The sequence below is a fragment of the Lissotriton helveticus genome, chromosome 2_1, assembly GCF_964261635.1.
Source record: "Lissotriton helveticus chromosome 2_1, aLisHel1.1, whole genome shotgun sequence".
Taxonomy (NCBI): domain Eukaryota; kingdom Metazoa; phylum Chordata; class Amphibia; order Caudata; family Salamandridae; genus Lissotriton; species Lissotriton helveticus.
This window is the reverse complement of record NC_136059.1, coordinates 1644135259-1644157415: the sequence shown is the minus strand read 5'-3', so window position 1 is coordinate 1644157415 and position 22157 is coordinate 1644135259. Positions and strand designations below refer to the sequence as shown.

Here is a 22157-nt window from a genome sequence, read left to right as displayed (position 1 = left end):
TGTTCGGACAAATGTTACCAGAAACCAGCCCATATGCAGTAGCAGCTACTACTTAACGGTAATGGGGGGGGGGGGTCGCAGAGAGCGGGAGGGACCAGGGGAGGAAATACAAAGAAAAACACTTACTTGTGCGCCGTTGCTGCTTCTCGGTCCTCTTTGCCCGCTTTCAGGATTCCAGGGCAAGAACAGGAAGCACCCAGGCTTCCAGACTCACCTAGCCAATAATGATGCTTCTATCAGTAGCGTCGTGATTGGTCTGAGTGCCGTGGTTCAGCGGTCCACGGGGCTGGGAGCCTCTGCATGTTCTCCTGGGTAGAGAACATGCAAAGTGTGCATGACTGTTTGGCTGACCCGAGATGGCTGGCCAAACATTCATGCGCAGTTAGGAGAGTGCCGCCACACCTCCCCATGTTCCTCTGACACGGGCCAGCCCCGCCACGCCCCTAACCAGCTGAGCAAGGACGGACAAATAAAATGATAATGACAACGCGTTACTATCATTTTATTTTTCCTTTTTCACCTGCTCACAGAGCAGTGGGGAGACGCTCCTCTGAACTTAGCAGAGGAGCCGCCCCTGCCCCTACGTGGTCCACTTAATGACACATACATGGAAAAGATGTTAGTAGAAAGCAGCCGGCTGTGTGGTAATCTTGGATGAATACCAGCAGTGTTGGAATGGCTTGTCAGGCACTCTAGCCCTGCCCCACACATTGCATTTTCAATCTAGCCCATAAGGCATGCTAAAATGTCCAACCCCTCTGTCGAGCACCAAGCACCACTTTAGGCTCTGCCTAAATTGTGTATGAATGGGCTCTGTGGTCACAAGATGGCAACAGGGTGGATGACCTGAGATGGAGCACCTGTTTGAGAATGGCAGAGAATGGCAGATTTGTAGGGTTTGCTGAGCGTTAGAGGCAGCTTAATCTTCAAAAGTGTCCATTCCTGGTATATGCACGTTTAGTGCAGGCAGAGAGAACAACATGGGCAGGTTTCCCCAAGGCACTGGGGAACACAGGAGATGACAGGAGAGGACGTTTTATTTAGAACCGTTAGGAGAGATTGCAAGGTCCCACCATTGGCTTTAAAAGTCAAATGGGATCGAAACTACAAGGAGGATGTGGCAGAAACAGAATGGCAAGAGTCTTGTCAGTTTGCTCAGAGGGTGTTGGGAAATGCTAAACTGCAATTGGCAGAATGCAAAATTCTACACAGAATTCACTTGATCCTTACAGCAGTACATACCCAGAAAGTACTGATCCTGCCCCAGATGCCATGGGCTTGCTGATTACATTCACATGGACTGGACATGCCCTCTAATAATTGCTAATTGAGATAATGATACTGGTGAAATGAGCACGTGGTGGGAAATATGATTCAGCTAAATGTTAAACATTGCCTGCCTGATCTGCAACCACCCCCACTGAAAGAATTATTCGCCTATAGATTTACAACTCTTTGTATGTTATTGGCATGAATGAGTGTGGCCATACCCTGCATGTGACCACCAGACCTCCACGCACCCTTTAGCAAAGTGGTAGTGCAATGTGTAGGAGTGGTCAGGCGTGCAACGCCCATTGGACTCAAAGGGCTTCAGCCCCCCCCTGTTGTGTGTGAAGAGTAGCATATGTTGAACAAGCATTGACAAAGCCATTATTAATCGCCTCTGGAACCTATTGGCTTTGCCAATGCCTTTTGACAACGCTGTACAGCATTGGGGAGAAAAAGCGAATGCTGTGCGATATTGGTTTTAAAAAAATACAAACTTTATTTTAACAAAAAGGCAATGATGCAACCGCAGGCCCTAATGGCATGTCCATGTGCATGCATAACAACAGATGTGTGCACCAACAGAGGACATGGCGCCATATGCATTGTTTTTTATTTACTGATCCAAAATTACTCTGCTTGGTAAATGAAGAAATTTAAAATTAAGAGTGCATAGGTGCAAATTAAAACAAGCATTTACAATGCAATGGTTTCGCCTTTGTTAAAGTTAGAGCTATTGGCATTGCAATTGACATTATTTTTATTTATGTTTTTTAACATAAATAAATGGCATTGTCATTTACAATGCCACTAGCTTTATCTCTCGCAAATGACACACACAGAGCCCCCCACACACACACCCACACAGAGCCCCCCCCACACACAGCCACACAAAGCTCTCCACACACACAGCCACACAGAGCCCTCCACACACACAGCCACACAGAGCCCTCCACACACACAGCCACACAGAGCCCTCCACACACACCCACATGGCACAAGCAGGCAACAGGGGCACACGGAGGCACAAGCAGGCAACAGGGGCACACGGAGGCACAAGCAGGCGACAGGGGCACGAAAACTGAGGCACAAGCAGGTGACAGGGGCACGAAAACTGAGGCACAAGCAGGCGACAGGGGCACGAAAACTGAGGCACAAGCAGGCAACAGGGGCACACGGAGGCACAAGCAGGCAACAGGGGCACACAGAGGCACAAGCAGGCAACAGGGTCACGAAAACAAGCACAAGCAGGCAAAAGGGTCACAAGCAGGAATTGTAATTTAGACGGGGCTGAAGTGGAGAACGGTCAGTAGGGAAGTAGTGCGGCTGGTGCAGTGGTACCTAGCCGAAAGGTGAGAGGGGCTGTCTGCACCCCAGTTTGGACAGTTTCCACTACCTAACAGGGATTGGTGGAGGGGGGCGTACTTCTTGCTTGCTTTAGGGCTGTTACTTCGGGGACGCAGTGCACGCTCCTGCCTGCTGCCGCCGGGACACTACGACAGGCTGGGAGAGGGCAGGCTGGGAGAGGGCAGGCTGGAAGTGGACAGGCTAGGAAAGGGCATTGAGGGGACAGGCTGGGAGAGGGCAGGCTGGAAGTGGACAGGGAGGGGACAGGCTGGGAGAGGGCAGGCCGGGAGTGGGCAGGCCGCGAGTGGGCAGGCCGCGAGAGGGCAGGCCGCGAGAGGGCAGGCCGCGAGAGGGCAGGCCGGGAAGCAGAGAGGGTCTTACCTGAGAAGTCTGCCAGCGCGGAGCTCTCCGGGGCGCAGAGCAGCAGCAGGGCCCAGCAGAGCAGGGCGGGCGAGCCCCAAGCCTCTGGTGGTGGTGCTAGTGCTGCTGCTGGACACGACTTTTACGTAGCTGCTGCTTTGTGTTAAGAGTAATTGTAATATTCTTGTAACTTAATTACGTAATTTGTAAACCCATAAATAGTTTACCCTTGACAAACGAGCAGAGTGGGCGATGCAAGTAAAATGTTAAAAGAGTCGGTGGCCGAGCAAACACTGAGAAGGGAGATGGCGGAAGGGAAAAGAAGTTTGTTAGTCACTTCCCGCAATATTAGCTGACCATGGACGGCACAAGAGGCCTCTGGGGACAGGGGGCTGCTGGGGGTCCTCGTTTTGCTGGCGCAGGACGGTGGGGTCAGGCATGGGCTGGTGGGGGGTGCCTGCTGGGCGACCTAAGGGCGGGTGGGGAGGGAGGAATGCGATGAAATGCAAGGACTTGTGGCCTGAGTTGCGGTGCTGTCTGAGGGCAAGAGGTCTCGTGCCACACTCGGGCAAGGGGGCATCGCGTAGTTGATAATGGAGTGGATCCACTCCCGGACTTGACCCGATGCGGGAGGGGGGGGCTCGTAATTAAGGGGTAACAAAGGTTTCGGAAAGTGAAGGGACGAGGCGGTGTCTTGTGGGACAGTGGCGCGCGGCAGGATGGTGCGGGGGCGCCGCGGAGCTCAGCACAACATCAATAGGAGCAGAGGGGAGGGGGCGATGACAAGGAGATCAGGCGCGAAGCAGGGGATAGGCGGGCACATGGCCTGGAAGGACAGGGGAGGGGTGGTCTTTTATGGGGCGGGCAGGTTGGGTTGCGATGGGGATGGACATGCGAGAGATTCATGCGGATGCATTGGGTGCTGTTTATACAAGTTGGTAACAGCATTAGAAGAAGAGAGTGATGTCAACGCGTAACTATGACTCATTCACAATGAGTACGTCCTGAGCAGGCACTGTTACTGTACTTTCAGTGTACCCCCGCTCACCCTCCCGGCACACTGTGCCCCTGATGTATTCAGAAAGAAGCTGGAACTTAAGATACAACAGCTCCCCTCCCACCCGGGCATGTACCCCTCCGTATGACTTGTTCTGTGGGTAGTGCAGCCCTCTTTCTCTCTCCTCACCAGTACTTGACGATGGCGGTGACCTGGAGCGGGTTGGGCTGCTCAGGGTACAGGCGGCGGCACTCCCCGTAGATGGCCTGCAGGCCGGGGGGTACCAGCGGGTTGAAAGGTAACGAAGGGGTCCCAGCAGCGGGGCTGGACCGCAACTCGGCCATGCCTACGCCCAGGTCCTTGTCTATTCTGCGTTACAACTACGTCGCCGCTTATGAACTTCCAGGCGCCTCCTGAACACTTAGAAAAACTTCACTCGCTTCCCAGCCGGGCTGGAGGATCACTGTAGCCGCTTGTTGCTCCTGTGCCGAGCGACCAGTTCTAGCTCTCCGATTGGATAAGAAGTTGCCAATCAAAGGCATCGTTAGGCGGAGCTTCACCACGGCTTCCCAAATCCGTGCCCGGAGGCAGGGGCAGACGTACTTTGCATTTTACTGTGCGACACCGACGTCTAACTACGTCATAGAAATAAAAACAGGACATAAGTAAACACAAAAAAGGGACCTGAAAGAAACCACTAAAATCATCCACAAGCGTTAATAGATAATCTTTTAACTACATGCATGATTGGTTAGCAGTCATTTTCCAGGATGTTAAAATGTGAATATGAATTTCGCTTTCTAGCTAATATTGTTCTAACGAGTACACCTGAATACATCAGTCATGTACATATTTCGAGTAATATTTTGTAATAAAAAACGCAGCATAGTACACGGTTCTTCTGAAAAACACGTTTATTTAAATTCTGACAACAGACTAACTCGGGGTGATGGTTTTAAGCAGAATAACTACCATTCCGGGGTGGCCTCTGTGTTTTACAGGACGAGCGGGCAGTGGCGTGCCTAATCAGATAAATGTTAAGTGCTAAAGTTCTGCAGATGGCAACGTGAGTCACCGCGTAGCATTCACATTGGCGGGAGGGGGGCGGGAGAGGACACGAACGGCGGGAGAGGACACGGACGGCGGGAGGGGGGCGGGAGAGGACACGAACGGCGGGAGAGGACACGGACGGCGGGAGGGGGGCGGGAGAGGACATGGACGGCGGGAGGGGGGCGGGAGAGGACACGAACGGCGGGAGGGGACACGGACGGCGGGAGGGAGGCGGGAAACGTGCACAGGACAGCGAGGGGGGGGCGGGGGCGGGGAGGCACACGGAGGGGGGCGGGAATGGACAGCGCATCTGAAATCACTTTCAGTGAAAGGGGAGGGAACGGGAAAAAACGAAACTCCGCCCAGGGAAAAAATCTCGGGAACGCCCCCGAATCTGGTCCGGCCTTGACGGACAGATCCGGCACCCAATGGCTAGCCTCCATTTATGGAGCTAGCCAATGAGAGCCGGGAGACGTTCCCGAAGTCCTTATTGTAAACAAAGGATTTCACCTGCGCCGAAAAGCTGCGCAGAGTGCAGCCTTCGGCAGGCGAAACCCAAAAAGGATCACTGTAGTGAAGAAGGGGCAAAGGAGGAGCAGAAAGGCAGCAGAGGAGGGAGAAAGCTACATTGGGGTGGAAGGACACAAGGGAAAGAACAACACGCAGCACGGGGGCAAAGGAAGTGGTACACTAGAGAGAAACACAAAATGCTGGGTGGTGGTCATTTGGGGGGGACACCAGAGAGAGAGCTGTAAAACACATGAACACTGCTTAACCAAAGAAACAAATGTAGTTCCCTAAAAGTAAACTGGCGGAGCAAGGACATAAGTCAACCAAATCTAGAGGATGGTAAAGAGGATATTCTTCAGGGGGAGGAGACAACCAAGATGTACAAGTAAAGCCATCAAAAAAGCAAGCAAAGGAGAGTGACAATAAAATCAACCAATGGTAAGCAATGAGCAGGCCAACAATACCATTGTATGTTCATGGTAAGCCTTCAACAGGTCTTTTCCAACCAGACAGACGAGACCTAAAAACCTACACTGACCCTAAGGCAGCTAAGGAAGTAGAACAATGGAGGGAGTTGATGATAAAAATGTTGTTTGCTGCTGCCTTCACTAAAAGAGGGCTAGAAACAGGGATATGTATTGAGGAATGAATGATCTTGAGAAGGGTTCTTGAAATGATTATAAGTGATTCTTGGGGGTGGCACTGCTACTGTGATTGTAATATGCTGCTATGAATATAATTGTGTCACTGAGATTGTACTGTTTGTCTTTTGAGCAAAAACCTTCAAGATGGAATACAATGATCATTTTTTCATCAGATTTTACAATAAACCAAATATGAGATTGTCTGTCGCCCTAGTGGTATGGGCTCAATTTAGGATGGCACAGAGTAGTCAAATCTCGGGTACTTTACAGAAAATCTTAAACAGAACAGGAGAGACAGACAGACAGACAGACAGACAGACAGACAGCCAGGCAGACAGACAGGCAGACAAGGCAGGCAGGCAGGCAGGCAGGCAGGCAGGCAGGCAGGCAGATAGATAGATAGATAGATAGATAGATAGATAGATATGTTGCCTCATCCAACTTCTTATTGATTAATAAGCACTTTTAGGTTGTACAGTACGACAGACCTACCTAATTCCCCTAGTGTTGAAAGAAGGACTGGGGCTATGCTAAGCTACCTCTGGGCATGTGGCGTACAGCGCGACCACAAGAGACCACATCAGGGGTCGAGATTAAGGCAAATGGCCGTAAATAGTGCCTTGTTGCTAAAACAGGTGGTTTCCAAACAGCAAAATGTCAATTTGCCTGTCGCTCCGAAAATGGAAAAGTAACTCCTTAGAAAATGCTGCCCTTCACTAAAAACAAACATTCAAAGGCTCCTTTCCTAGTTCAGTGCTAATACTGTCTCATTCCAAAGAGGAAAAGCAGTTTCATTTTATTACTGAAAAAGTGATGCTAAGCTAAACGACTGATATGTTTTATGCATTATAGACATTCACTGTTGCCTCTTTAAAATAGGGTAATATCAGTTGTGGCAGGCGAGCTGTACTGGAGAGAGCGTGGGCTGTTTAAATTATAACAGAATTGTAATGTAAAAAAATGAAGTACAAATACTCGCTGTTTCTTTTAATGTCCTCTCCATAGGTCATTTCTGAGCGAAACACTAAAACGGCCGTATTCATGTTTCTCTTGATGGTCCGTTTAAAAATAATATCGGCCTAATATTTTACATAATGGAAGTGAACCTGTATTATTTATAAAAAATAAAATTAAAACAGAACACTAGAACCATTTCGTAATGACTAACCATGTCCTGCTTTAAAAAAAAAAATACCGAACGTCAGTAGGAGACTTGTCTACTGATATCTACTCCTCCATTTAAAAAATAAATAAAAAGCGAGTCTGTTTTGCTATCATTAGTGGCTGTGGGGCCCTCTTAGAATGAGCGGTAGGTAACACCGGCCCCTTTTAGTGGTTGAAACGCACCTGGGAGAGTCGGGTATTTGGCGGAGTGACAGCACCGCCACAGCTCCGTTGAACCTGGTCTCCTAGCAACCGGGGCGTAGCCAAGACTCTGAGGTCATCCACTAGGATGTCATCCAGGAAGTGCTGGCCATGTGCTAACTAACTGTCACTGGTGATGTCACAATGCCCTGCCGTGCCTGGCCTGAGAAGGAAATGGCAGGAGGCCTGGCGGAGATGCTGGGGGCAGCTTTGAAAGATCACTGTCCCCTCAGCTGTACTGCCACCTCCTAACACCTGCCACCCCCAAACAAGACCCTGTGGCACTACAGGTAAAGAGGAAGGGATGTGCGCGTCACCTCGGCCGGTATTTCTCTCTTTAGTATCTGGGCGGGGATAAACTTTTAAATGTAATCATTCTTTGTTTTGTTTACAGATGAACATCTGACCGCTCCCAGGAAGGGATAAAAGGAACTTTTCTGCTCAGTAAGAAAGTTGCTACACACCGACAACTGAAATCCAGTACCCAATGACCAGAAAAAAGAAGCTGAATTGATATTTTTTGTACCTGTTGTAAAAGGATAACCATACAAGCCAAGCATAAAGGAGTCTAATTGATTTGAAGAAAAAAAAATTAAAACCCAAAAAAAAGTTACCTCTAGGTTATACTTGTCATTTTCATGGATGCCGTTGTGACAGAAAAGGTTGATGAGCCTATGGAAGCACCCTCTATCGAGGTTCCGAATGGCTACACCAGGCCCACCCCAGAGGCCAGCGAAGAGGATAAAAATGCCAAGAACAAGCCAAAGGTGTTGTCTAATGGTCTGCGGAAAGGCTCAAAAAAGTACCCGGACTATGTCCAGATATCTATGCCCGCTGAGTCCAGGAACAAGTTTCCACTGGAGTGGTGGAAGACAGCCATCGCCTTCATTTACGCCCTCTTGAACATGGTGCTTACGACTGTCATGATAACAGTGGTGCACGAGAGGGTGCCACCCAAGGAGCTTAGCCCTCCTCTGCCAGACAAATTTTTTGATTACTTTGATCGAGTGAAATGGGCTTTTTCTATCTCGGAAATAAATGGGATGATACTCGTTGGAGTATGGCTGGCACAGTGGCTGTTTCTCAGATATAAGTAAGTAATGTCTCCATGCATGCTTATCAAAGTGTTTTTTTTGTTATTGTTACCTTGTCATATAAACTAAGGTGTTTTGGTCCAACAAACCTACAATGAGATTATCTCCAATTTTTGATTTATTCAATGATGCATTGAAGGCAAAATAGTGAGGTATTTATCACACGTGGTAAAAAACATTATCCCAGCGTGAGGTATTTACCATGTGTGGAAGTACCTCCTATTCCGAGTTTTCAAAAGCAAAACGATGCATAACATACAGAATAGTTTTTTTTAACTCACTCAATTCTATTAATTATCACACAACTCTTAATACCGATCCCTCTGTAATAATGGGTGCACAGGGATCTGAATTTACCACTGAACTTATAATGAGGGCCCTTGACTTCAATTCTGTTTTAGAGCAGTTATGGACATGTGGAAATGATCCACATTTTATTGAGAGGCAGTTAAAACTGTGTATTAGAAGACAGCTTTTGTGATTTTACTATTGATATGTTCCATTCACAAGCTTAAACACAAAGGGGACCTATAGTGGGATATTAGGATCAAGCGGTCCATACTATAAAAGCATCATATTTATGCCCTATAAGGTATTCCAAAACACTGCTCTTGGGCATTCATAAGGACAAACAAAGGTAGTCCCCTACGTCATCACAGTTATAATCTTGTCAATATGCATAGCAGTATAGCCAGGGCTTTAAGTGGGATGAAAAAAATGAGGGGGTCTCTCAAAGGAGCGTGGTCAATGTAATTAAGGGCGTGGCTTAAAACACATAAGCTAAAAATCTGTGTTTAGCACAGTGTGCCACCTGACTTGTATTTTACTGTTCCTGTCATTGTGTCCAGATATATGATACAACAAGTCAGATCATACCTACAAGTCAGGACTTTTGGCTTTGTCAATGGTTGCTAGTGGCATAAGATAAATAAGCAGCAACTATGGCTTGTATATCATATTGAAAAAACTGCTACTTAAAGCCCTGTTAACACTACGACAATGTTGCTGCTCCTGAGTTTCAAAAAGAGAAGGGAAATCCAGAGAGAAAATTTCTCTCCTCAAATGATTTCTCTTCCTCTACAACGCTCACCACACTCACATCGACGTGCCTGCTGTCACTGCAGTCCGGAAGAAAAAAAACGGACCACCTGTGCCAGGGCACAAAACAGAGCCCAATAGAGACCCGTTTCGAGGCCCCCTGAAAAAAACTTAAAGCCCTGAGTATAGCTATTGTGACTAAGGGCCTCATTTATATTTAGGCGGGCGGCCCGCCATTCCACTATGAGGACGGAGTATATCACTCCAGCCCCATGGTTGAAGAGGCCCGCCACATAATTTATAAATGACCGCCAAGCAAGCTGTCATTTATAAAGGCATTAGCAGGAACCGCAATGATGGCGGTTCCTGTCAATGCATTTTACAGTTTGCTGCAGGACTGCGTGGAAGGAAGCAGCCTTGCAGTAAACAGGATTATTTTTTTCTTTAAAAATAAATACATTTAGAAACTGGATTTTCTTTTTGAAAAGAAAAAGTGTAATGCCCCTCTCATTATGGGAGGCATCTCCGATGGCAAGGCGAACATTAGAACAGTTTTATCCAGTCGCGGCAGGCACAGCTCGTGGGTGGTGGGGCGGGTGCGGGGGGTCTAGGTGGGCGCAGGGGGTGGTGAGTGCGTGCGGGTCACAATAAAAAAAAACACTTACCTTCCTGTCGGATCCCGCGCGTCTCTGCTCCTGCCCTTTTTTTCCAGGAACAGGAAGCACCCGGCACACAGGCTCCACTGACCAATCACAACTCTACAATGCAGCGTTGTGATTGGTCTGAGTGCTGTGACTCGGTGCTCAGTCAGTGGCTGTAGAGGTGGGCATGTTCTACATGCAGGCTGTAATTCAGCCTGCATGGAGAACAAGGAAAGTGTGCCTGAAAAGGCTGACCAAAAAGTTAGGTTGTACCCTCCTCACCTGCTCTTCGGCCCCACCCGCCCCCTCATGCAAGCTGTCGTAGCAGGAGGACAAAGTAAAATGCTAATACCATTACGTTATTATCATTTTATTTTTTCCTTTCTTTTCCTGCTAGAAGGCTTTAGGGCGACGATCCACCACCTTAGCGGAGGAGCCGCCACTGGTTTTACTTACTGCCACTTTTTATCCAACAGTAAAAAATGACTTCATCACCACCCATCATAATGGGATGAGCGGACATGTCGCCATTTCTACTACACTCTTACTCCTCTGATTTGTCAGAGAAGTTTGCCCATGGTGGAGTAGTCTCTCCCGTGGCCAACTTAAGTACTGCCCACAGTTAGATCTGGCTGGTGGGCCACTCACTATATTGGCGGGGAGGGAACTCCCTCAGTATTTTAATGGCGTACCCTCTCCTCCAAGATATATATATATACATCAGGCCTTAAGTTTTTGTCTGTTGACCCCACATTTTTATGCAACTTGCATCAAGAATGAGGGGGAACAGGGTTCTTCTTAACCACCCTATGCTTGATGGTGATTGTTGGATGCCATTGCACCTAAGCTGTTTGCATCCACCACATCTCTGTCTATCTCATCCAGGACAAGGTGTCTTTAGGAGTGGACTTGAGGATGAAGCATGCCACTTAATTGTGGGAAAGAGTCCAGCATCCTATAAAATAAGAGAACCTACTTTCATGAAAAAATATGCCTGAATAGCATTCATCATTATAAACACAAAAGTGGAGATAATCTCAATATAGATTAGTTGGATCAGAGTCCCTTTTGTAATAGGGCTTTCAGGGCAGGGAGGATGCACTCATGGTCTGTCCTTACGAAGAGTGATTTAGGACTTCCCCCTTACTTCAAATGTAAGCATTTTGTTACTGTGTGCCTGTCTTTGCCTGAGAAACGTTTTGTTTAAAACAGTGCATGGAGATTCTCAGAATTTGAAAACATGGACTTTTCCCTTTCTGAATTACACACTGACATTCTTTGCCTTAATTCCAAGGGTGCACGTCCTCGATGGCAAATTAATTTTATCTACTACACTTTACAGTAGTGAAGAGCTTTTTTCCATTTTATGTATCTGTTAGCTTTCATGCTGTATCATCCTTGTACTTCTTTCGTATTCATTGTACTTACTTGTGAGTGTAATTATTGGTGCTGCTGAGTTTCCTTGCCTGAAAAAATAAAGGTTCTCGCAGGGATACTTTGGGAGATAAACGACCCCAAAGAATTTGTGCCGGCCAGAAACTCAAACAGTACATTTTTAATTTTTTCATGAACTCTTAGATATATTACTTAAAATTTTCCAAATCAAATACAATCTAACTTCCCTTCTCTGTCCAGTGTGTACTCTGTGGGACCTTTTTAAGTTTCGGAAGACCAGGGGATAAAACGCTTCCCAGGAGAAGCACAAAGGCCTGCAAGGGCATCTTTTCGGTTCCCCCTTACTCATTTTTAGCATGATACATTACTCATATGATGTCCTCATGGTCAGTCTGTGGTGGATTATTGACGTCCTGATAGTCATTTTGTGGTGGATTATGCAGAGTGTTTAAAAGTGTCTCTGAAATTTCTAGACTCACACATCAGCTCTTTCAAATTTAGTTTGAGACTACCAATCTCAGAGACTGCCTTCTTTCCTATCAATCAAATGACTTATAGTTTCTCCTGAAATAGCATATTCTCAGTACAGTTAGATCTGACACCACAACATCTACAATTGATAAATTGGGCAGTAATATATGAAGCTATTTTATAATATTCACTTGGGTTTGTTGTGTGTAGCAGTTGCCAACCACAGATTTGTACTCAATTTATCATCCTGGGATGGATGAAAGGATGAGTCGTCCTAACCACGATTTGGATGTGTAAAAACTGCAGCTCACACTCGGACGTCAACAGTGCATTTGAACTTACTCACCTCTCTTATTGGCTCAATCCCTATCACAAAGTTCATAAAGAGTCGGATTATCAATCAGAAAATAGTAATGGAGATGATCTCATTTGGCTTAAATGTCAATATCCATGGAAAAAATACAGTTCTGAATTTTTTTGCAGAAAACATTTTATAGTGAGATTGCCTCCATTGTTGGTCCTAAAAGAGAAATAGCAGATTTTTTCATTTGGATATTTAGAAAACATTGTTGATGAACTTTGGTTGGTGCTTCAGCAGAACCGAAAACAGAGGAAAAACATGCATAGATGTGTCTATGTTATGAGACTTGACAGGTATCAACTGGTTATCCCATCTCTACGGGCAGCCTAGAAATGTATCTTGAAAAGTAAACCAGCCTTTCTATTCTGTAACTTACTCTCAGATTAGCCCCTATACTCACAAACATAATTGTCTATGTCCATATTGGAGGCCATGGTTTATTGTCCAGAAATTGTTATTTTTCTGTAAAATATACTCATCAAAAGAAGGTTCACCAGATCACGGAACACTTGCTTGGTGTTGGCTGGTGACCACAGAAAATTGATGTGGCCTCTCTCAACCCCTGCAACCTCAACATATTCTGTACCTCTTTCACCTTCTTGTAATCAATACAACATAACCCTTCAATGAAAACAAGGGTGCTCTTTGCTGTTGCTTATAGACAATCAGTTCTCAGACAACTACAAAAGCTTTGCAGAACTAAGCAGGGTTTCACAAGCAACAGATTTTAAGATAGGTCCCCGAGATAGACCCAAGAGGGCGTGTTCCATTTCAGATAGTCAGGATAACTTCTCAGTCTCTACAAAAGTACAACTTAGATCCATTGATTGTAAGTGTTTCTTATGAGGATATTCTGAACATCTGGAAAGGATATGGCACTGCTGGATCTATCTTGCATACCTGTGGTATTTGGCATTCGTGACCTTGGTCGCCAGGAAACAGTTTGGAAATTGTGTTTATGTGGGTTGTGGTTTCTTGTGGAAGTTAGTGGTGTCTCAAATACAGCAGTCTGGAACACTTACCTGTTGTTTTCAAATGCAGTCAATGCAACATAATGAATTCCAGATTATGTATTGACTCTAGGAATAATTAGATGACCAGGACTCTAATATTTGTGGTGAGCATGCAAGGTATTCATAAAGTTGGGTTATAGGATACAATTGGGTAAGCTTTGTTTGGATGCTGCTTAGCAAGTTTTTCTTGGCTCATATTATTGCTTTCTGTACTCGGCAGAGAGGTGGCACTATTTTGAAGAGACCAGATATGCATTGGACAAGACACACCGGCACAGCATTTCAGGTCATGACATGCTCACAAGTGGAACAACATTTCACTCGGGAAAAAGGACACTCACGGCAGAACCTTTCTGTTTAAGTATACTTTAAAAAAGACACCTAACAATCATGATAGCCTTTACATGTCACTACGATCGACTTTAAATTAAATATAACAGTAACATTTTAACACTAAACAGATTTAAATATCTATAACGTTGGGTGCATTTTGGCATGCACTCAAACAATGAGGACCAAGTTACAATATAGGTTTCATGATTCAGTTTGAGGAATGTTTAATCTGGTGTCACTAGAAGATATACTTATGATCTCAGTGCTCTATGTTATTTTGGTAGCCAAGGCTCACTGAAACCTTTCTCCAATTGACTGGTCATCAAACGGAGTAGTAGTTACATCTTTGTTTCATGCTGCTTTCCTTGAGAAATATGACTTCCGACTGGGATTTCACATCTGTCCTTTAAATGAAAGAAGGAAATGTCAACTTGATTAGCGAAGAGGAAACCAGATCCAGCCCCAAAGGACACTGGTGATCCAGAGTAGAGAAAAGCGTACCCACAAGCTGGAATGTATAACTGATATGACAAACTGACCCTGGACTGGAGAGCCCCGTTATGTATTACCCTTGTCTAGAAATCTGCCAGTCCAGGCACTGATGTCAGCAATCCTTGGCGCTATCCGACAGATTCTTGGATTTGGACTGATCCTAATGATTATTGTAATATACCACCAATGTTTTTAAAAGCATGTATTGACTCAAATGTAGATTAAACACTTCAGAATTAATTTATCTGGAAGACATACAAGGCAATGTATATGCAGCATCTTTTCCTCTTGGGATCGCTTCTCCAAGTCATCTGATTGTCTTAACTTCTCACGGTCAACCAATGGTCAAATCAAGCTCACCAATTCTACAAGTGGCATCCAATACCATCAACAAATGTAGAGTATCCCGAAACATTGACATCCATTCAAGACACACAAGCGTTTCAAAGAGTTTTGAGACGGCATAGAGCATATTGTTCTTTTAGAATAAGAATTATCAAAACATGGATAGAAAAGTGACTGCTATGGAGTTTGTATTAAATCACGTTTTTTTACAAACAGTTAACGTGTGACCAACTTCATAGCCCCTGAATGGAATGAGTGAATTTTAAGAGAAGAACAGCAGGGTGTCTTGACCTCATTCAGACAAACCCTCCTAGGTTCTAAGTATTTGTGAAAACAAAGAAAGTTTGATAAACATAATTGAAACATTGGAATGTTGAGAGCTCCATTGAAAACAACGAAGTAGGTCTTGGCTTATAATGGCTGGTATAACCCCGGAGCTCCAGCATTACAATGTTTGTCTTCATGTTTCTTGATTTTTAATTTAGAACATTCTACCCTTAGTGGGTGGAATATTCTAATAGCCTTATGGCTCTTTTGCCTCGGGCTATACCGGTTGTTAAAGTCCCTCTTCCTCGTTATAGACCCTCGCTTGCGGTTCAGGCCTATAACAGGTTTAGGGCCTTTAACCACCAGTACAGCCCTCGGCAGCAGACTATAAGGTTATAATAGAAGAGAACATGTTGAGTTTCATGGTTGATGTTATTAGCATCCATCCAGCAGTCTGACCCCCTTTCCTAGATACCTACACACTCTTCATATGCTTCTTGCCTCTGCTCCACACTTTCACATACCTTAGAAGCTGATGACTACATTAGGTCTTCTAGCTGGCTCACCGGTCTCACTAATCATGCAGACTTTCACTGAAGCCTATTGCAAGAATATTCCAGGCTTGTCAAAGGAGAGCCCGCTTCCACCTCTTTCCAAACAATGCTACCATTCTACCATTGTTTCCAGACAAGATCAAAGCTGACCTCTAAAGCAGTGCTTCCCAAACTTTTGTTTTTTAGTTTTTATACAGCGCGAACTATCAGACTGCTTTACATGAGCACCAGTTGCATTACAGATGGACACATGCATTTTTGTTAGGCATGGGGAGTTTACTTGATTTGCCCAGAATCACATGATGTTGAGTGTCCCTGCTGAGACTCGAACCCGGTTCCCCAGCTTTGAAGTCAACCGCCCTAGCCGTCAGGCCACATCCTCTCACTGTTATATAAACAACCCAAATTTTAGAATGACAAACTTTCACAATCCACTTAGCTTTAATGGACTTGAGGTAGGTGATTATTTCGTACATAACTAAAGTATAATGTAGTAGGACACTGCCATTTACAGATTGCACATTTTCCATCAAAATGACCTTTAAATTTGCACAAACATACAGTTTTACTGATAAAAATATGTTGCAAACAAATGAGAATGTGTGGAAAACAGGTTTCAGGAATATTTATCATTTGTAAATCACCAAATAAAATGTATTGATCAGTTTTGATCCTATTAAAATATTTGCCTTCACACTTCAGAATTACAAAAAAATGTGCTCCGCTTTTGCTTTTCTAACTGATATGTACAGTTCATTTACCCGAATTCACAATTTGGTGTGCATTACAAAAAACTGACAGCCTACAACCTTTCCCTTCCCACAAATAAAGTGAATTTTGTGACAGATTGTCACATAATTCACTTTACTTTTCTTTCTCTTACTGCAAAGTGAGAGGAGTTTGTAAACACCAATCCCCATTTTTGTTTTAAAATATAAGCAGCAATTTGTCAGTCGACATAGCCTGACATTTGCCCTTTGTTTTTGAAGTGCAGCAAATGTGACAAACTCAAATTTTAAGGCATCTTTATTTATTGCTTGGACTTTTGTGACCCACTAAAAGTCGTCTCACAACCCACAAGTGGGTCGTGACCCACAGCTTGGGATCACTGGTCTATAGGCATTAAACAATGCTTCACACGAACTATTTCTCTTTTCATATATAAAGCTCCAGGAGGAGCAGATGTCTGAATCTGTGGATTCCAGTTGTCCAGGACAAAAAGAGCAACGTTTTTTAGGTGAGACCCTTTAAAAAAAATCTCAATAGCCCATCATAATCGTTTACTATAAACCAATGTAATTTTCTGACCTATTTTGTTAATTACTTGACACATTTTAGCCATTAATATTTGTATCTCGATTCATTGAAAGCCATACAATGAAGCTCAGTTTACAAACCCACAGTCTGCCACCCCTTAAAAGACCTCCATTCTAAATTGGGAGGTGGGCATCTGCTAAGAATAAACAACAAAAACTCAACCTCTTTTTTAGGTCTAGCCTGCGACAGCACGTGCTGCATGCGCTCTTGCTTGCAAGAGATACTGTATATAACAGGATTACAGTCTGCCATTGTTTAACATTTGTTGACTTCATTGTCACTCTTATTTGCTTACTACTAATTGACCACGTTGTACTGGCTTCACTTTCTCTTCTTTTGGCTGGAGCATGGACCAAGTACTGATGACTTCAGCTTGACTACTGCCCTACAGCTGATTGTGGTCCTATTTAAAAAAAAAAAAAAAAAGTGCCTTTGTTGAATCTCTTGACATAGGTAGCTATGTTTTACTATGCTATACGCACTTCAGCGAGACCTTTTTTCCTTTGAAATGGATGCTTGTTGAGACTACAGTTGTTATCTGCTTTATTGTGACAACAGATATATACTTCCAAATGTATTTTCACTAAGACATGGACATGGGCGCAATTGCTTTCTGTATCTAGAAGCTTTTTTTCTCCAAATGTCATATATTTTTTTCTTTGTCATGTATGGAAATATTAGCATAATTTGCTCAGAATCCCAGGGGCTGTATTGCAGAGACCTAACAAGCATTGGCAAAGCTGATAGATCTCGTCTTTCAGACTATAGACTCTGCCATTGCCTATTTTTCATGCTGTACTGCCTGGGCATTGCCAATTTGGCAATGATTTGTAGCCATGCTGTATAACAGCATAGCTGCTGTGCAACATGGCTAAAAATAATAATAAAAAATAAAAAAAAGGACAATGATCCATCCAGCGCTAATGTACTTTAAAAAGAAAAGCTGATTAGCCCTGGCTGAGTCATTGTGCTTTTTGAAATTAGTTTTAGCTGCACTGCGAAGCATCCCCACTGTTATGCATCAATCCTACTAAACATCGCCACAGCCAATAGGTCTCATAGGCAAGACCTATTTATTTTGCCTATGCTTGTCCTGCTTAGCGCCATATGTCTTGGCTTAGGCCACCAGCATTTCTACCTTTTCTGTTGACAGACTTAGGTCTGCCCAAATATATCTAAAGATATCTCACAGTTAAAGATTCAGGCTCTCACCTTACATACATCTCAAGTTAGTTTCTCACATACACCCTCTTACCGATTTCATCCCCACCTCTCGCCCTCAAAAAATTTCTAACCATCTCCTGCATCAAATTCATCACATTTACTCATCTAACTCATCTAGCCCCTCCCTGCTCACACCTTCCTCACAGACTACTCATTCTCACCTCCATCTCATTCACATCTCCAACCAGTGGCAGTTTGCATAGGACATGCTGCAGGGCGGTGGGGCTGGACGGGGAAGGGGCAGGGTAGTAAACTCGGACTTACGACGGAACGGAGGAACGTAATAATTACTTTCTTCCATTCTGTCGTATGTCCGAGTTTACTACACGCCCACCCTATGTGAGCCGCCACTCACTCCCACCCTCACATCACCTCTTTCCATAGATCCCTCCCCCTAATAAATTTGTGAGGCTCTAACCTGTTTCCTTACCCATTATTTTCCTCCTCTCTCACATTCTTCCTAACCCTTCGCACCAGTCCCTCAGTGCACTTCTCATCTCGCTTGCTCATCCTTCCCCTCACCAACTCCACCAACAAGTGCATTTTCATCATCCTTATCCACTATCCTTGTTTATACTTTACAACCACCTTACCACTCAATGCACCTCTTAGCCCTCCCTTCTCTACTATTCCCTCCACTACCTCTTAAATACCTCACTGACCTCTCACCTCTCCCCATCTCCTTCTCTCCTTAACAGGGCTACACTCTCTTTCTAATCCTATCCTGCTTGTGTTGCTCATATCTCCACACCCTTACTTCTTTAACCTGTCTCATTCTCCCTCTACTCTTAAAGATTGCTTCTCATCATCCCTTCTACCATATCCTCAGTATACCTCTCCACCATTCGTAGAATGCAGCCGGATGATTTACAATAATCCGTTCTGATGTTTGCATTCTATATAATGTATCTGATACACCTTAATGTTACAAGGCTGCCGTGAACCTCTTTGGTGATCCCCCATTTGACCTACCAATAATGTGAGAAACACAACCACACATATAGATAGGTGAGATGATATATAGTACACATATGGACCACCCACAATCACCGACAACACGTTTAGAGACCTCTCCATGGGACTCGCTGAAACAAATCAAATGACCGAGCTGACCACCATAATGATGAGCCATATAGTTAATCAGGAACCAAAGAGTGTGTAGGGGGGTCGTTGTGGTGGTCAGACCAACTATTCACAGATGATGCAGCGAACTAGACTTCCAACAGTGATTGGCAAACTGCTCCATATCAAAATTTAACAAAACACATCTAAAAGGAGCCACTTCAAAGTGTTTAATGTGCAATTTATGTCAATATAAATATCATTCATGCCTTTATTATGATATCGGCGTTGCCCAGGAATCTATGCTTGAAATGCACCATTACTATATATATATTTCAGACGCATGAACTGCTCTTTATAAATCCCTTCATTACCTGATCCATAGTTCTACAAATCAATTTAGGCTTTATTGACCTAACATACTTTATTACCTCATGATGAAAACCGCCCCCTTTGCTGAAAGGAATATAAATGCACTGTGGTCCATTTATGGCTCTGGAAAAGGAGATTGAGGTTTTGAAGTACATGGCTTTGTTGTGCGGCAGAACCGCTACAAATGGAGGCGCACAAGGTTAGTTGCCCTAAGCAAGGATAAGTGAAGATCTATGTCTCTTTATTCCTGGTGGTGTATAAACCAACAGTGCTAGAGGGAATTCAGACAAGAATACTGAGCTGTTTTTATATTTCACACTGAATGGCGTTCTGATTTTCCAGCCCTGGCATAGCAAAGTGTGGGTATTTTAAGTCTGAAGGGAGTATGTGTGGTATTTTTGGACGGAAAGCGAAAATAAACATTTACTAACTGTCTACCTTTAGTTTATGATCTCCTTAATATCAAACAGCATTCTGATACAGAAAGCACCATTTAATATTCTGAATTTAAATTAATGAAAGTGGTGCTCTCTTTTGCCAGTTTCAACAAGAAGTGCCTTGTGATGAGTCATGAAATGGTGCTGCAGTGGGTCTACCTCATCACAACAACCACCATTACTTCAGTTAGGCATTACTGGGACTGACCTTTACTAGGGCATGTCCTTTACATAAAATAGTTATTACCTCCACCTGCCATCGGGGACGCTGTGTAGATTTACTCTTCTAACTCTTGACCTATCAATTTGGCCACTTTCTGTAACAGGCGTCTCAGAAATGAGTATGCACCTCTACAGCTATGTCAAGCAAAATATTACATGATTTCAAGCCTTCACAATAGCCTGTACACACAGTGGCATCTGAAAGCATTTCCATGTGCATTCTACCCAGATTCTCACTCCATGTGTAGGTATCTTCAGAAATTCTAGCAAGATGGACACGTGGTTTGGGCCTTTAAGGTATTTAACTATGAAAGGCAATACATTCAATTCAAGGCTTATTCATTTGAAATAAATCAGTCCTTACAAATAAATATAAATACGACATTAACATCAGTTACATTCAGGGTACAAATAGGATCTTGGCTCGTATTATAGATAACGTTTTCACCCCGGTAATCAAAGGCGCACAGATTTATATCGGACTAGAGAAGAACTCAGGGGATACCTAACCATCCGTCACCAAACTCTGACTGCCGAAAGACTGGCATGATCTTAGTGTGCAACACAAAACCATCTTTGCTTCTCTTTTCCTGTACAGGGTCTAAGAGTACTTCACCATTTCCAGTCTTCAAGGCACAAAATATAGATGGCTTGCTTGCCAATGATTTTTCCTTCAATCAGCAAGTGAACATTGTTACTAAAAGCGTAGTTCCACCACCTCAATCAGGGTTGGTAAAGTGCAGCTACTCACCAGCGAGGGTCTCTGGGTGGGGGGGGGGCGGTGGCTCCGTTGAGTGCTGGGGTCATCCGAAGAGCAAGGTCCTCCTGAACTGGAGCAGTGTAGGGGCTTGCCCGAGGTGTGGGGAAGTTTTTCCAGGCCTTGGCTGCGAGGTAATAAAAGGACTTTCCTCCCGTTCTGGTCTTGTAGATGCGTGGGAAGGTGGCCAGAGAGAGGTCAGCTGATCGTAGGTGTCTCTTGGGTGCGTGGAAGAGAGGCAGTTGTTTAGGTATGCTGGTCCGATGTTGTGGCGGGCCTTGTATGCATGAGTGAGGAGCTTGAAGGTTATTCTTTCTTCGATGGAGAGCCAGTGGAGATCGCAGAGGTGTTTGGTGATGTGTTTGTGAAGGGGGATGTGTAGGATCAGTCTGGCCATGGCCTGGAGTTTGCAAAGTAGTTTCCTGCTGATTCCGGCGTAGAGAGTGTTGTCGTAGTCCAGTCTGCTACTGATGAGGGCGTGCATGACCAGTTTTCTGGATTCGGATGGGATCCATCTGAACGTTTTTCCATCTGAAGTATGCAGAGGGTGTTGAAGCCGGCCGAGGATACAGCGTTGATCTGGTGGTTCATCATGAGCTATGAGTCAAGTACAATGCAGAGGCTTAGTGCATGCTCCGTCGGAGTGGGGGTGTTTCGGAGGGCGGGGGCCACCAAGTGCCGTCCCATACGGAGGGTGTGGAGACAAGGATGAGGACTTATGTTTTCTCAGAGTTGAGTTTCAGGCAGCTCTTCTTCATCCAGGTGGCGACTGCTTTCATCCCTTCTTGGAAGTAATGCCTGGTGATGTTGGGTTCTTTGGTGAGGGAGAGGATGAGCTGGGTGTCGTCGGCATGGGAGATGATGTTTTTGGTTTCTGATGATGGTTGCGAGGGGGACCATGTAGATGTTGAAGAGGGTGGGGCTGAGGGAGGATCCCTGGGGCACTCCACATCTGGTCTCTGTTGGTTCCGAGAGGTAGGGCAGGAGTCTGACTTGCTAAGTTCTGCATGTGAGAAATGAGCATATCCAGTCAAGGGCCTTTCTGCGGATGCCGGCATCGTGGAGTCTGCTGGCTAGTGTGCGGTGGAAGACGGTGTTGAAGTCAGAGAGGTCCAGGAGGATGAGGGCTGCCATTTGGCCCTGGCCAAGGAGGGAGGGGATGTCATCGGTGGAGGTGAGTAGGGCGGTCTCGGTGCTGTGGTTGCTGTGGAATCCGATTGGGA

The 22157-nt window shown here is 44.9% G+C and overlaps 1 protein-coding gene across 1 annotated transcript in view; it reads left to right on the top strand.

The window, feature by feature from the left end:
* Positions 1-22157, top strand: part of SGMS2 (sphingomyelin synthase 2) — a 282298-nt gene that overhangs the window by 194382 nt on the left and 65759 nt on the right. The window contains exon 3 of the mRNA XM_078676597.1: positions 7934-8632. Within this exon, the coding sequence (XP_078532723.1) occupies positions 8178-8632 (455 nt within the window). The 5' untranslated portion in view covers positions 7934-8177. The remainder of the gene's footprint in view (positions 1-7933; positions 8633-22157) is intronic.